The sequence below is a fragment of the Giraffa tippelskirchi genome, chromosome 8 (genome assembly GCF_054371585.1).
Source record: "Giraffa tippelskirchi isolate mGirTip1 chromosome 8, T2T-mGirTip1v1.2.pri, whole genome shotgun sequence".
Lineage (NCBI taxonomy): Eukaryota > Metazoa > Chordata > Mammalia > Artiodactyla > Giraffidae > Giraffa > Giraffa tippelskirchi.
The window spans coordinates 24176084-24192499 of NC_137282.1; the positions used below are offsets into that span (position 1 = coordinate 24176084).

At 35.1% G+C, this 16416-nt stretch overlaps 1 protein-coding gene across 7 annotated transcripts in view; it reads left to right on the top strand.

Moving 5' to 3' along the window:
- The window catches only part of ZDHHC2 (zDHHC palmitoyltransferase 2), a 66190-nt gene that overhangs the window by 42570 nt on the left and 7204 nt on the right, over positions 1-16416 (top strand). For 6 of the 7 annotated variants that reach the window (XM_081521634.1, XM_081521638.1, XM_081521635.1 and 3 more), the window contains 7 exons: positions 2185-2254; positions 2992-3024; positions 7658-7778; positions 9914-10046; positions 12145-12271; positions 12546-12638; positions 15634-15746. In XM_081521634.1, coding sequence (XP_081377760.1) covers positions 2185-2254; positions 2992-3024; positions 7658-7778; positions 9914-10046; positions 12145-12271; positions 12546-12638; positions 15634-15746 — 690 coding nt within the window. The remainder of the gene's footprint in view (positions 1-2184; positions 2255-2991; positions 3025-7657; positions 7779-9913; positions 10047-12144; positions 12272-12545; positions 12639-15633; positions 15747-16416) is intronic. The other variant, XM_081521636.1, reaches the window with a different exon arrangement.

The window sequence follows — 16416 nt, forward strand, 5'->3', positions numbered from 1 at the left end:
TGGATAGTCGTATAATTGAGGGTTTTCCCATTCATTCTAGATCCACAGTCTTTCCTCTAAACCTGAAAGAGAAAAATAGTGACTGCCTAGGTTACATTGACTGCTATACATAGAAAACAGATTCAACCATGTACAGTCTTGGGTGTGTGAGGCAAGTGTTAAGACTGTTCATCTCACTTCTTTTTGTCCTGTGCTTTCTTTTTGATCCAACCATCTCCTGATTTCTTATGGGGCTCTCCAAACTCTATTATATTATTAGTTATTTTTATTAATGAGGACGATTTGCTTTTCCAGCTCTCCCTTGCTATCGATCCTTTCCTACAAAAAAATATTTATAGACTTTTTGACTAGGAAGATTACCATTAGAAGTGATGTAATTAGTTTATTACTTTGCACACATATGTTGGAAATGTTTCCTTTTCAGCATTTACCAAAAAACTTTTAAATTATATAAATAATACATGAATAAATTCTCAGAAGATTCAAGCAAGACAGTTAAAATCCCCCCTCCACTGTTAGGACTTTTTAAATGATAATCAGATGGCTCACTTTAAATTCCAGTGGGATAATTCTAGTTGAATTTGATCTGGCACATGGAGTGTGTTTAATTATAAGACTAAAGGAACAAAAAGATTTTCTACAAAAAATATTATAAGTGAAAAACTTCAAAATATTTTTGAGTTACCGCCCACTTTAATTTGCAAGGTGCACCCCCCCGCGGTGTACTTTAGAGATAATCACCACTTAGAGAGAATGTACAATTGCCCAACAATACTCACATGGAAATTGTGTGACTTTAAACCCATGCTGCCCATTATGGAAACCACTAGTCTTTTGTGATTATGACAACTTCAAATTTGACTATAAGTGGAAAACACAGAACAGGTTTTAAAAGCTATTTAAAAGCAACAGAAAGGTTCAGTTGATGTTCACACACTTCATTTGTATATAATTAATAAAAAATATAATATATGTATTTATAATTAATATAATAATTATATGTTGAAATATGTATTAGGTAAAATAAAATATATCATTAAAATTAATCTCCCCCCCCTTTTTTTTTAACTTCTTTTAACATAGCTCCTGGAGAGTTGAACAGCACTTGTGTGGTTCACGGTTATATTCCTTCTGGACAACACTGCTCCCATTTTGATACCTGGCATGAGCCAGTGATACTTTAGAGCTTCACCTGGAATGTCCCTGTGAGACTTCTTCATTCAGGAGATGAGCAGGCCATGCCATTCATCTCTGGAATTCCTGAAAAAGATAGTTTTATAAGGGGATGATTAAGGACTTATTTCAGTATTGAAAACAACTCCTTCTAGGCCTGTTGTCTTAAAAATAAAGCTCATTTTATTCTTAGTTTATAACAATTTTTTCCTTTTTTTAGAGATTATGATATTAGCTAATATAATCTTGATAATTACTTGCTGCAAGTATGTTTTCCAGATTTTAAGTTTGCTGGTTTGGTTTTGCCGGCCCTACTGTACTGCCCACTTAGCCGATCTCCTGTAATTTTGGCAGACTGAGGGCATCCTGTCAGATGCCTGTGTACTGAAAGAACATCTCCAATCATCCATAACTGTCTCTGATGTGTGTTTTAGAGAAGAAAGGCTCAGGACTTCAGTCACAAGAATTAAAATTCTCTAGTGGAAATACCTCTTGGAATACTCACTCCTCACCTTGCATCTCACCCAGCAGGGAAGATGTGAATTCTTTCCCAATCCAAACAGCTGGTTGAATTTATTCACAAATTTCTAAAATGTGTGTCTCAAAAAACTTCTAAAATGTGGTTGTATCCTTTACCTAGTCATCCTGGCAGGGTCCAGGAAATGAAATGATTTAGTCAAGGGAGACATTCTGTTTACTTTGATGAAAATGGACATGGTTGCACCCTTTATAAGTCTGTGATTACTTTGTAATTAGATAGTATATTTATAGTTCAGCATGCCTTAGAAAAATTTCCCCGAAAGACCTATTCTTGGGAAATCTCTGCAGAGAACTGAGGCTATAGTCAAATCATTTCATTTTTGTATTTATGCAGTCAAATATGTCATTTCTATCAAATTTAAATTCATTATGCTTTATAGAATTTAAATTTGGATAAATGATTAAAAGCTATTTAATTGTGTATTCAGTTCACTGTTAAATCTAAGGCTAAGTGGAGCTTTTTGTTCCTAGCAATCCGCTATTGTGACAGATGCCAACTTATAAAACCAGATCGCTGCCACCACTGTTCCGTCTGTGATAAGTAAGAAAAACCCTTTACTTCTAAAATGTCTACACACCCGTGGGGTTTTTTTTTTTAATGTGTTTATTTTCTCATTGCTTTCCAGATTATTTCCTTTTCTCCTATTCATGCTTATCAAACCTTTATTTAGTAGATATGACCAGCACTTGCATAAATACAAGTATGGCTAAGGGCCATGATTAGTTGTCTCTGTTCCCCCAGATTCTTTGTGACTTGAATGAAGTGCATGATTTTAGCAGCTCATTCTTGGCTAGTTCTAGTTAACAAAAATTTCTATGACTAATTTCCTTTTTATAAAGATAATTCAGTTGGCTTCATGACAGTCAGATGTTACATACTTAATATACCACAAGAACAGTACCATATACTTGACTTATGGTTGGACATTAATGGAGAAGTTTTATTCAGACTGTCTGTAAATCTGTTGACATTTTGTAATTTCTTCAGCATAAAATAGTTGTATTTTAACATATTGTGTTTTTAGAAAATGAGTTATTTTATTTACATCTTAAAGCATGTATATTTTGAATTTTAAAGTTCTATTTTTGTATCATCTAGAATTGGCTATAGTGTTTATTTTAGATGAGGCCTTTTGCCTCATCAGTTTTTAGATAAGTAGATAATCTTGTAATATTTTACCTGCCACAACTCTTTCAAAATAGTATTTCATTTTATAACATACTGGGATTAAACTTTTGTGGGATGCTGAATTTTGTGTGTGGGTTTTTTTTTTTTAGATGTATTTTGAAGATGGATCATCATTGCCCATGGTGAGTATGGCTCTATACTTAAAGAAGTTTCTGTCCTTTATAACATAATAAGTTCAATCATTGATCTATTTAAATCTTTTTATAAATGAAATCTTGCCTTAGCTAACCTAGGGAGTCCCTTCAGGTTTAGTTTGTAGTGTTTGTTTAGTTAGCTCAAATTGTTTAGTTAGCTCAAAAGAGCCTTTATTCAGTAGAGTTTCCATGAAATAATTTTAACACCAGTAGGTTAACAATGTAAAACTTATTTTCTTACATTTGCTTAGAACAAATGGTTTTCTTTGTATGCACATGCATAAAGAGAGATTCTAGAATACTTCTAGAATACATAAATTACACCAAAATGTGCACATAAATTATACATAACACTTCACTTGAAGTATCTAATAAGGAGTGAATTCATCTAAAGATTTAACAATCTGTTTTAAATAGAACTTAATGTTAAGGAGTAGAATAACAGATTTGTAAATACACGCATGTGTTTCAACAAGGGTTTCCACTTAGAATTCATTAATATTTTTTTAAAAATTTCTAAGTCATGAAATTAGGTAACTGACTAGAGGATTATTTGAAAGATCTAATGAACTAATGAAGGTTGGCTTTTCTACCCTGTAACTTTCCATCTCAGTGTACACATCCCTTTGACACCACACCAAGGTCGCCAGTCAGGTTGGATTTAGACATTAAGCATGATCGTTCTCCAAGCCTTGTCTTCCTTCATGGTTGGCACTAGACAGGTGGGGGCTTCCCTGGTGGCTCAGCTGATAAAGAATCCACCTGCAATGCAGGAGACCTGGGTTCGATCCCTGGATTGGGAAGATCCCCTGGAGAAGGGAAAGGCTACCCACTCCAGTATTCTGGCCTGGAGAATTCCACGGACTCTATAGTCCATGGGGTCGCAAAGAGTCGGACATGACTGAGTGACTTTCACTTTCAGGCAAGGTAGATGTGCCCACAAACCTACGCCGGAGGTGGGGGAAGCATACCTAGTGAACAGTTATCTTAGCTGCCAGAAACAGTAGTGGGATGTCAGGTTTGCAGTATTCTTTCTCTCTCTCCAGAGTACCTCTTACTTTTCTTCACCTAGATTTTCTGCTATAACAGGTTAAGGCTAACTAACTCCTGTGAAAATAATGCTCCTCTTAGAGAAGGATGTTGGTAAATAACCTCTGTTTGAAGTAACGATTTTCATTTGTGATGACTCTTTTCTTTCCTCATTCTTTCCTTCATTTCATTCATTCTGTTCTCTTTCTTAGCAAGTTCTTTTCCCACTGATATTTGCAATTTTATGGCCTGAGTCTCTCTGCCTTTTCCCCTCTCCACTTAATGTATCCTGGAAATGTTTTCATATCAATATACAAGAGATATTTCTTCAGTCATTATGTAAATGTAACAGTCACTTATTAAGACTTATAGTGAGGCAACCTTTTTATACAGGTCTTGCATATGATTTTGAAGCTCAGGATCTGAAAACTTTTAGTGTTTGAAAAATCAGAGAACCATGCCTCTTCTGTTCACAATGACTTCAACCTATCTGCTGTAGCGAGAGTACCCTCTGGGGTACAGGGGACCAACCTCACACTTCTTTTTTAACTAAAATAGATATCTTGTAGTCTTTGCCTTATTGGCTATCCTATCAAATAAGTGTTTTTTCTTTTTAATATAATTTTTAAATTTATTAATTATACTAATAATATTCTTTGACAAGGCTGCAAATGGTTAGGTGGCGCTAATTAAATAATTTCAAGTTCAGTTTATCGAGTGCCTGTAATGTCTAGAGATGATATATCCATATATCTGTAAAATCTGTAATCCTTATAACCATGACAGATATTATTGGAAATTATTTGTCTCATTTTTGAACAAGAGGAAAGTGAGGCTCAGAAAAATTCCAGAGTGGACTTAAAGTCATACATCAAGTTGTTTGGACCTGAGCAGCCACTTTCTTTCCACCTTTTTTTATATTATGTTCCCTTTCCAATTTAGACTCAGAAAGCAGTTTCCCTAAAACAGAGCCAAGAGCTGTTTAACTGAGTTTAAATAAATGTGTGAGGGATGTTTACCTAGATTGTGTTTATTTCCCCATGTAAAGGCATTCAGAGTCAGAGTACATGCGCTTTTCAAATTGAGTCTTCAGAGTAGTAGGCAGTTAAAATGTCTAACCAAAAGCTGTCTGTCAGGAAGAGAGTAAGTTATCACTAAAAATAAATATTATTATCTCAAGTATAACATTCCTACCAAGCTCAGTCTTTACTGACTAACCTTCTCCTCTGTTTCTTGACTTTGACATGGCAAATCACACCGTGCCCCTAAGTAGAAGTTAAAGTAAGCTAAATTAGATGTTGTAAAAATCTCTGTTCAAGAGCATTTTCCTTTCTATAAAAACGCTATTTGTCATCTAGTACAAAAACTGGTTCTTACATTGCTGCAGGAAGAGCAGTGGTCTTTCCAATCCCATCTCGTGTTCCCCTTGTCCACAGAAGCGTCATTGTCTGGACATCCATGTGGCCAATCTTAACACCCCAGCCTCTGTCTCCCATTCTCTCCTCTTGTAACCAACACAGATAAGCATGGGGATATCCTCTCTCCTTTTGTGACAGAACACATTTAGATTCAGCTTGTATGGAACTGTTTGCAATATTACTTCTTATCATTATTTCATTCAGATGTCATAAGAGACAATCTCAGTGGCTGGTTTGCACTCACACTGGAATCTCTTGACCTGCCAATGCAACTGTTTTCATACAGTGTGCACCCACAGTTTTGCCTTCTTTATGAATCTGTCATACACAATACCCTTAAGTTCCCAAATTACTAAATCTAATGCTGTTCCCTTGACTTTATATTTTTGGAGGTAGAAGATATAAACGTTTTCCATTTTTGTTACAAATTTTGGTTTATCCATAAGTTCAATGTTTAACTTTTGAATTTTTTTAATTAAAAAAGTTTTAATTTTAAGAACACTTACCATGAGCTCTGTCCTCTTAACAAATTTTTAAGCATGTAGTACAGTATTGCTAACTCTAGGCACATGGCGTATAGCAGACCCAGTCCATATTCATCTTATGTAATTGAGTAAACATTTTTCATATGAATATTGTTTCTCCTCAACAATAGAGAAAGAGAAACAATTAGTTTATTGGCAAAGTCAGTAAAGAGGAAGATTATCTTATGCCAGTACTGAGTAGGAACAAAGGTGTTTGTTGGAGAAGGACATGGCAACCCACTCCTGTATTCTTGCCTGGAGAATCCCATGGGCAGAGGAGCCTGGTGGGTTACACTCCATGGGGTCACAAAGATTCAGACACGACTGAGTCACACACACACACACAAAGGTGAAAGAAGAAACATCTGTGTGTTCTATGCAGTGAGTTTATTATTTTTGTTGTTAATTCATGGGTTCACTACCCATGAAGATAGCAACCAGTTCCACCTAGGTGTTGTGTCACATTTATACTGGATCATCTAGGAACTCCTTTGTCTTAATAAAAAGAGGAAAAATAAGCTTTGATAGAAGAAGTGTGACTATAAAGTATGAGTTGTATTTGTATTTATTGATAGAGTAGTTTGAGTTCTTCAGAGAAGGCGATGGCGTCCCACTCCAGTACTCTTGCCTGGAAAATCCCATGGACGGAGGAGCCTGGTAGGCTGCAGCCCATGGGGTCTCGAAGAGTCGGACACGACTGAGCGACTTCACTTTCACTTTTCCCTTTCATGCATTGGAGAAAGAAAGGGCAACCCACTCCAGTGTTCTTGCCTGGAGAATCCCAGGGATGGGGGAGCCTGGTGGGCCGCCGTCTGTGGGGTCACACAGAGTCAGACACGACTGAAGTGACTTAGCAGCAGCAGCAGCAGTTTGAGTTCCTAAACCACCCTCTCCAAATACAGTGATTTCAGAGTAAAAGCTGAGAATTCTAAATCTACATTTTTGGAATCATTGAGACCTGGTTCTCAGAAAGGATCTCAGAGTGCTGATTTGACAGATAAAGAAAAGGAAACCCTTAGAAATTATGGCGCTTTGTCAGAGACACATAGTTATTTAGCAGCGAATGTGCATGACGACCTGACTGGCTGGCTCCTAGTCCTGTTTCTTTCCTGAAACCTGCCATTTAAGTTGTTTGGATAAGCTGGTTGCTTCAGTGCTGTGCTGTCAGCATGCAAGTAGTCTGTAAAGACATCTCATCTAATTTTGGAAAACATAAAAAGTTTTTAAATTACTTAATCATAGTTAGAAATCAAATCCAAAGGTAACACAGAAAAAAATTTAGAAAATTCCTCTTATCTGTTTGGTGTTAATAGATTTCTCACAAGCTCTATACTTAAGGCATGTGCTTATGTGTATAATTGGACAGGAAATACAGGGGTCATGAGTAATTAAAGCAATATTACATATCAAATTTCTACAGTTTGAACATAGAAATTCCTCTTTAGTGAAATGGATTTTTTACTGTTTGTATGTGTGAAAAACATCTTTAAAAAATAAATAATTTTTAAAAAGAAATCTTTTGAGTTATGCTTAAAGAAATGCCAATAAATTTTAATGTTAGGAAATCAAATACTTGTGTTAAGGTTGAGCATATGTGTACCTAGGGTAACAGCATAAAACTCACTGAAAATGTTTTTGTTTTGTTAACAGGGTGAACAATTGTGTTGGATTTTCAAATTATAAATTTTTCCTCCTTTTCTTGGCTTATTCTCTGCTGTACTGCCTTTTTATTGCTGCTACAGATTTACAGTATTTTATCAAATTTTGGACCGTAAGTCATTACCTTGGTGACTTTTTTTGGTATACAAAAATACGTATATAGACTTTCAGTAGTGACTTAATCCGGACACTAATTTTATAGAATAGAGCTAATTTATATATAGTCATTCCTCATTATTCGCAGATTCTGTGTTTGTGAATTCACCTACTTGCTAACATTTATTTAAAACCTCAAAGTCAATACTCAGCATAGCTTTTGTGGTCATTTGTAAGCATAGACAGAGTAGGAAAAATCTGAGTGACCCACGTGCACATTTCCAGTTGAGATCAAACCGGAGGTCTTACTGCCTTCCTGTTTGAACTCTCATACTGTAAATGAGTGTGCTTTTAAGTCTATTTAGTGCCGTGTCTTTTGCATTTTTGTGCTTTTTTTGTTGGTGATTTCATTGTTTAAAAGGTCTTCAAGCTTAGCACTGGAGTGCTGTCTAATTTTCTGAGCAAAAGGAGAGACTGTGATGTGCCTCATGGAGGAAATACATGTATTTAGATAAGCTTCCTTCAGACATGACTTATGGTGCTATTGGCTGTGAGTTCTCTTATTTAATGTATATTAAATAAGGTATCAATTAGGTTTTATAAGAAGAAACACACAGAACAAGGTCATTGATCATTTGACAAAAATGTTGTGACCAGAAGCCTATGTCTTCCCCGGAGCAATGGTTCGGGAATCATAATTTCAATTTTCATGGCACCTTTAAAGAACATCACCACTGCGAATAACGAGAAGTGACTGTATAAGAAGATTTTTTTTCTTAGTATTTAAAAATAGAAGTTCTTTGTGTGTAAAAAGATTATTAAACTAGAATATCAATCAAGTCCTGAATTGATATTACATGTATGCTTTAGGCAACTCATTTGTTTTTTGCACTGTATATTTTAAATGTAAGCAAAACAAAATTAGCACTATGTATTTTACATACCGCAAGATACTCCTCATGAATACCATACAATATAAAAAGCAGTTATCCCTGCCAGAGTTGCCTTATTACATTCATTAAATTATCCTTATTATGGGAAGATTTGTGAATTATTAGATCATCGATGTGAGATTTGAACCACATTCAATGCTAAAGATTTATTGATGCCTACTGTGTGTCAGTTACATTGCTAAGTGCTAGAAATACACAGGTAAACGAGCATGTCCTAGCGTTCGAGGGTACTTGCAGTGTCCATCTGGAAGAATGACCTCTCATGAGTGTTTGAGAGCACACGTCCTTACAGTTCCTCATTCTTGTGGGTGGTTTTATTTCCAAACCACAAATAACATTTGTAAAGGAATGACTGGTTTTCACTGTGAGAACACTACTGTCAAAACGTATCAGTGAGGTCTTGTGACCTGGGTCAATCTGACAGATAACTACAGGATATTGAAACAATATCAGAAGGAGACACATCCTAGCATCTTTGGTGCTTCACTGAGTGTCCCTAAGCCCACATTCTAGAGGGACTCCAGGTCTCCTTAGACGCATAGACCAGGAGAGTCAGTCTGGTTGTGCTTTGATGGCCTTTTTCATCCCATGGGTATTGTAAGGTTTGTTTTAGACAGGTGTTATGCACTAGTGTTGAACTTTTCTGTGCTGACATTATCTAAAGTAGCTTGAAGCATTATTGTGGGTGTGTTGTACGTGTTTGTAGTTGATGCTGTCGTTTGCAGTGATGTAAAACATCAATAAGAAGACTAGCTAAATCATGCCAATTATCCTTAATTTTCTGGCATTATAATAAAATTGTTTAAACATTTGTAAATCTAGAGTATGTTAACAAAACATTTTCAGAAAGTAAATTAAAAACAAATTTTATAAATTATAAAAATTTTATAGCTCCTTTTATCTTGCTTCCTACTCGTATAGTTTACACACTTATTATTATAATTTTTCTATGAATTTGATTATACAAAATAAACATCCCAAATTTTAATATCTTTTCCATATATATATATATATTCATGTTATAATAAGCATTGATTTGAGTTTAAAGATGTATTTTTCCCTTGAAATTTTAACATAAAGCTGTATATCTTTCTCCATATCTAAATTTAAGAAAAATTTTAAACAAAAAAAAACTTATCAAATTAGGGGAATACTCATTCCTTTGACAAAACATTTTATTTTCTCCCTTTCTTTATAGAATGGCCTACCTGATACTCAAGCCAAGTTCCATATTATGTTTTTATTCTTTGCTGCAGCTATGTTTTCTGTCAGCTTGTCTTCTCTGTTTGGCTATCATTGTTGGCTAGTCAGCAAAAATAAATCTACATTAGGTGAGTATGTAATTATTGTAGTTAACAGAACTTTCAATCTAAAACTAAATATTCATCAGAAGTTGCCATATGATTAAATGCTAACCTGTCCTGAAGTTCTAAAAACCACTCTTACTTCCCACATTTTCTGGTGGGACAAATACAGATTCACTCATTCCGTGTATTTTTAAACTGTCCATTGTGTGCAAAGCATTGTGTATTATACAGTGGTGAGCAACACAGAAAATCAATAACCAAACATAAACCTAATTGCAAAGTGTTTTGAAAGAAATAAACAGTAAGTTGAGTTATGAATCAAGGGCTAGGGATGGTAGAAGGGAACCTATCTAGAAGGAGTGGTCAAGGAAGAGCTCATGAAAACAGAACATATTTAAGAAGTCATGGAAAGAGCCAGAACATCTCAGGCAGAGAAAACAGTATGTTCAAAAGCCCTACAAAGATGGGATACAGCAAAGCGATGCTACAACATGTATGAATGTCAGAAACGTACTAAATAAAAGAAGTCAAATATAAAAGGTTACATGTCGTATAATTCCATTTATAGGAAATATCCATGGAGAAAAAAGCATTTTGATGATTTCCAAAGGGTGGGAAGAAGATGGAGTAAAGAATGACTGCTTTAATTAGTATAGAGTTTCTTTTGAGGTGATTAAAATATTTTGGAATTTGGTATAGGTATTGGTTGCAAAAAAATATGAATTACTAAATGCCACTGAAATGTTCACCTTAAAGTGACCAATTTTCTGTTCTCTGTATTTCATCTCATTTTTTTTTAAAGAGCTACATATGTTTGAGAAACTATTCATGTTTGAGAAACTATTCATAGAAAGCTAAAGAACAAAAAAATATACTATGAAGTTTGAGAAGTAAGCAGGGACTAAGCTAAATGGGGTCTTCTAGACTAAGAATAGGAGTTTCAGAATGCAACCAGGACTTATAATTTCTTTTGATCACAAAGGACACTCAAGTTTTGAGATTCTGTTATTAAAATAATGAAAATTAATTGTATATAATTGTGAATGTTTATTTTTCAATATTGAGGTGAAATCTAATCACCTAAAGTACTAGCAGAGTGAAAATATTGGTATAATGTAATTTCTAAACATATCATATTTCAAATTATAGAGCAATTCAAATTGTAGAGCAGTTAAATTATTTTTCAAATGTAAGTGTTTCTACTAGCTTTCAATTTTAGAAACTTGTAGGTTTTAACACTGAAAGGATTTCCTCTGGACAATATGGTCCTATAATTATTAAAAAGTTTTATAAAAAGCTATAAATTAGGGTAATGTTAAGAATCTTTCAAATCACATTTTTCATAGTACCTTGACTCTGCTAGTTAGATTTTTCCTTTCTTAAATAATGGACAGAAATCATTATACTTCTGTGTTTATTCACATAGAAAATCCCAAAACTAACATTTTAGGTTTTGCATCTCACCATTAAGAAGAAAATGTGGCATAAAGGACAGAACTTTGATGACCTTGTTCAAATTCCACTCATGTCATTTACTTTTTGTGTGATATTGAGCAAAGTCATGCAGCCTCTCTGAACGTTGTGGGCATAACCAGCCACAATGTGTGACTCTGCATTGGATCCTGATTTAGACAGAGAGTTTTAAAGTACCTTTTTGATTAGCTAGAAGAAAATTTATGGTTGGATGACATAAAATTCTAATGAAATTGGAAAATGGAATTTATTAGTTGAAAAAAGGTTATAGAATATATCTTTAGTCTCATTTTGATTTAAAAAATGTATATTTATATCTATCTTATCTCTCTGTCCATTCAGCCATCTAGAAGATGTAGAGTTTTAAATTATTTGCTTGTTTGTATTTTCTCATTTTTTACAATACACATGTGCTGCTGCAGAAATAAAAGGGTTACTTAAAAACTACAATAGATCTAATCATATTTTAAGTTTGTTTTAAAAGAATAAACAGTCTTCATCTGTGGGGCTGTTGACAGACATATAAAGAGTCGCAGGAGGCTAGCCATTGGTTTTCAGAGTTTCTTCATTTAATCCACTCCTTTCTAACTATAGAGCTTGCTAGTTGATGTGCTCTTTCCTTATGTGGTTGCTCTGCCATCTTTTCTAGAGGCATTTAGAAGCCCAGTATTTCGACATGGAACAGATAAGAATGGATTCAGCTTGGGTTTCGGTAAAAATATGCGCCAGGTTTTTGGTGATGAGAAGAGGTACTGGTTGCTACCCATTTTTTCAAGGTATTTTGTTGTGAAAATTTTCAGGGTTTAAACTACTGAAAGTAATCCAACAGAAGAACTCTGCCCTTCTGCATAAGAACTCTTATTTTTTAAAGTATTATTTTATGATCCACTATTATATCAAAGTGGAAATCAGTTGACTCACATCTCCATAAACATACTGTACTGAAGCCAATGTCTGAGATACACGTTTTGTCCATAATATAACTGTGTTCTGCTCACAGAGATCATCTTTCTTTTACTGCACAATTGTAAGTTTTTATTTTAATTATAGTCTAGGTGATGGCTGCTCCTTTCCAACTTGCCTTGTTAACCAGGATCCTGAACAACCATCTACTCCTGCAGGATTGAATTCATCATCTAAAAAGTAAGCCCATATTTTTTTTCCTGTTTTACTTTCAAATAATATAGTTTATCCTATGGTGTCCTTTACTTATATGTTCCTTTGGAAAAAAATTTTAAGAACTTAGGATCATTTACTACACTGGTTTCCAGGTTGGAATGAGGGCAGGAGGAAAGTGTGACTGAGGTTGGAGTACATAGGGACCTTCAGTCATAATTATAAAATTCTGTGATTAATCTGGGTAGTCAGTAAACAGGTATTAATTCTCTCTAAGTTGGCTGAAATATATTATGATTTTTTTAAACGTGGTGCTTAAAAAAAAAAGCACAGTGTAAGTCCAAATTAGTCCCACTTGTGATCAGGTGAGCTGACAGGGTTACTTTGCCTCTGACCCACTGAGCCTTTCCTCTTGGAAATCAAAAGACCTTTTCTGCCTGGACCAGACCCTTGGAGATGAATGGAATCCCAGACATTGGATTGACAGCCCCATTAGCAGTGGGCGCCATATTCTTGGTCCTCTTTAAAGACCTCTAAGCTTGATCTGAGCCATTTCTGTGGAAAGAGAAAGGAAGACGTCTAGGAAATTTATTTTCTGGACTTTTGGCCACTGTTTTAAGTCTCTTTTGGTTCCAGTCTATCAAGCATTTGAGGAAGGCCTGAAATTGGATTCTGACTGGCAAAAGGCGAAACAATCTAAACATTTCAAAATGCTCTTTAAAAAAATGTTCTATATGAAGTTTTAAGTAGAAACACTTTTTTAAATGTTTAAGACAGATTTCTTTTTTTAACATGACAATACCTCTAATGTTTAAATGAAAGCCAGTAGCAAAAACATAAACTGTCATGTCATAAGGTTTTCCTCATTACTGGAATGCCATGTTCACAGCACACTCCTCCCAAGCAGTTTGTTACTGCTTACCACGCTTTCTCCCGTGGAATCTGATGTGACCCCAGAATCCTTTCTAAGGCAGTGATCCTGGTAGCCATTACGAAATCACCTGAAATTGTCACGAGATGAAACCTATTTACCAACCCCATCCCTAGAGTGAGTCATGTGCCTACCAGTTAATGTGTGTGCCACGTGGGACTTTCAAAGGCACCATAGTCTTACTTGGCCCTGCCCTGTGAGTTTTGGCTTGAAAATTCCACAGAGCTGAAGGCTATTTTTTTTTTTTTTTTTGTACTATAGTAAGTGGTTTTTGTAGTTAATACTATTTGGGGCTTAGATATAGTCCGTCTCCTACTAAGTGGGCATGGGGAGAAATCCTAGTTCTGGCACTGTTAACCCATTGAGGTGATCTAGACAAGGTCAGGTAACCTCTCTGGGCTTCTCTTTCCTTTCCTTTAAATGTTGGGATTGGGTTTTGACAGCTGAAGTCTCTTCTACAGAATTCTATAATTTCCCCTGATTGGCCCATATACATTTTCTATGCCTAGTTCACGTCTCCCCTGTGTATCCCGGAGTTGTATATGTCATTGTCTACATAATGTGCCCACATAAAAGTCACTGCCAGCTGAACAAGTGCAAAGCAGAACTCTTGATTCCAAGCCACCTATCCCCTCACCCCACCCTAAACCTGATTCTTCCTTCTCTCGAATTCATGAATAGTGACTTCCATTCATTCTCCCACTAAAAAGAGAGAGTGAGCCGTTTACAATGTAAATCAGACTGCACCGCTCTTCTGCTCAGAAGCCGCCACTGATTTTCCGTCTTGCTCAGAAGAGAAGCTAATGAATGTCCTTCCCTTGTCCTGACTAATCTGGCCCTCTCAGTGTAATGCCTTACCTCCTTCCTGTCGCTCACTGTCCTCAGACACACAGATCTTGCTGTTCCTCGAATATACCAAGCATGTTGCTTATTTAGTGGCTTTGCACTTGTCAGTTCGTCTTCCTAAAAGTTCCTCCTCCAGATACTGAATGGGCTGTGCCTTCGGTTCACTTTCTGCTCAGGCGTAACTTTACAGGAGAGGTCGTCTTTGAAAACCCTTGGTGTCATAGCAGCCTGCCCCTCTGTTCCCTTTATATCGCCTTTTGCTGTTGTCAGAGCCCTTAATCTCACCTGATTTATTATATATTTATTCTTCTCCTTCCTCAATCAGATCAAAGACTTTACTCATTGATATAATAGGTACTTGAGTGAGTATTGTTGGATGAATGCATCCTTGCTGTTTGTTAGAGTCCTGTTGCAGTAATGACTCTCCAAGGAGTCACTAAACCAGGACTTAGCTACTTTGCTGTACCTGGTCTATGGTCCCTTTCCTGAGGACGAACAAGAATTAGTGTAAAAGAAATTTTTCATATGAATAGGAGACACAATCTTCTTTTTTAAAGTTTTCCTCCAGAATTTTAATAAGGGATTATTAGAGCAGCACAAAATTGAAATGATCTCAAATTTTAGATATGAGGTAATTATTAAGGAGAAAAGGCATATCCTTTAAAAAATATAATAGTTATAGTCAACTAAAATATGTGAAATTACTCTTGGAAAATTTTTAAGTAGTTTTTTTCTTTTTAATATTATTATAATTACTATTTTGGTGTGTTGTAAAAAATATACTAATAGTTTTTGTGCCAATTATGTTTTAAAATCTAAATAAATGTTATTTATTTTAAGCCAAACTTTATATCACTGTCATCAGTGAGAAACTAGATAATTTGGCATCAAATATAACTTAAAATCAATAATAAAATACTGCTAAGTTCTAATTACATTCCTTTACCTACTAAAATTGGAGGCTGAGGCTTATTCTGTGTATCAATAATGGAGATTTGCCAAAGTCAAGGATTGTCATCATATTGTAATCAAAGGAAAGAAGAGAGCTGAGGCAAGAACACTCTTTTCATTGCGAGTCAGTATGACTTAACGCCTTGTTCCTGCTTTCCCTAAGTTCGCTTGGTAACTCCTACAATTATCTTGCACCATGAGGGGTTTGAGTTCCTTCCTTTAATAAATACTCACTTCCTTTAATAAATGCAATCAAGAGTTAACATGATGATCATAATGATAATTATTTTTCAGCTCTGAAAACCATCATTTTCCTGCAAAGCCATTGAGAGAGTCCCAGAGCCACCTTCTTACTGATTCTCAATCTTGGATGGAGAACAGCACAAACCTAGGGAAAGGCAAAGCTGGTAAGGGTCTGCTTGTGTGGCTGTTTTGAAATATTTTATTTTTAAAAGGTGAAAGTGGTGAGCATTTTTCACTCTTATTACCTGTACAATATGTCTTGTTTTGGAGTCAGATGACCATTGTAAATACAGAATTATTTTCAAAGAACCGTTTGTGAAATGCTTTGATTAGTGTCTGAAAGCTTTAGAAAACCATTTTGTGAAAGATAGATTTACTTTACTTTTTTTCTGGTTTAGAGAACCAAATCTTTATTACCATGTATTAAGTAAAATGATAAACTCAAAATATAATTTATTTTAAAATGGGGAAGAGTACAGTAAGTGCAGGCAAAAGGTTGAAAAGTATCTGTTAAAAGGGATCTCAAATTGATGTGGTTTTTACTTGAAAGTTTCTATCCAGTTTCAAAATATTGGATATATTGAATTGGAGATATATATATATATAGGATATATATATATATATTGGATATGTATTGAAGTAAGCCATTGCAGAATTGCCATAACTTTTAGCTACCTGTTATTTCTTCATATCCTACTCACAGTTCTCTGGTTATTGTTGATTTTAATTTTTTGATTACTTGGGTCAATATGGTTTATTGGCAAAGAACAAACAAGTCTTTGAAGGCAAACAGCTGATAGCAAATCCTAATTTGGGCACCTAATCAATGTGGGG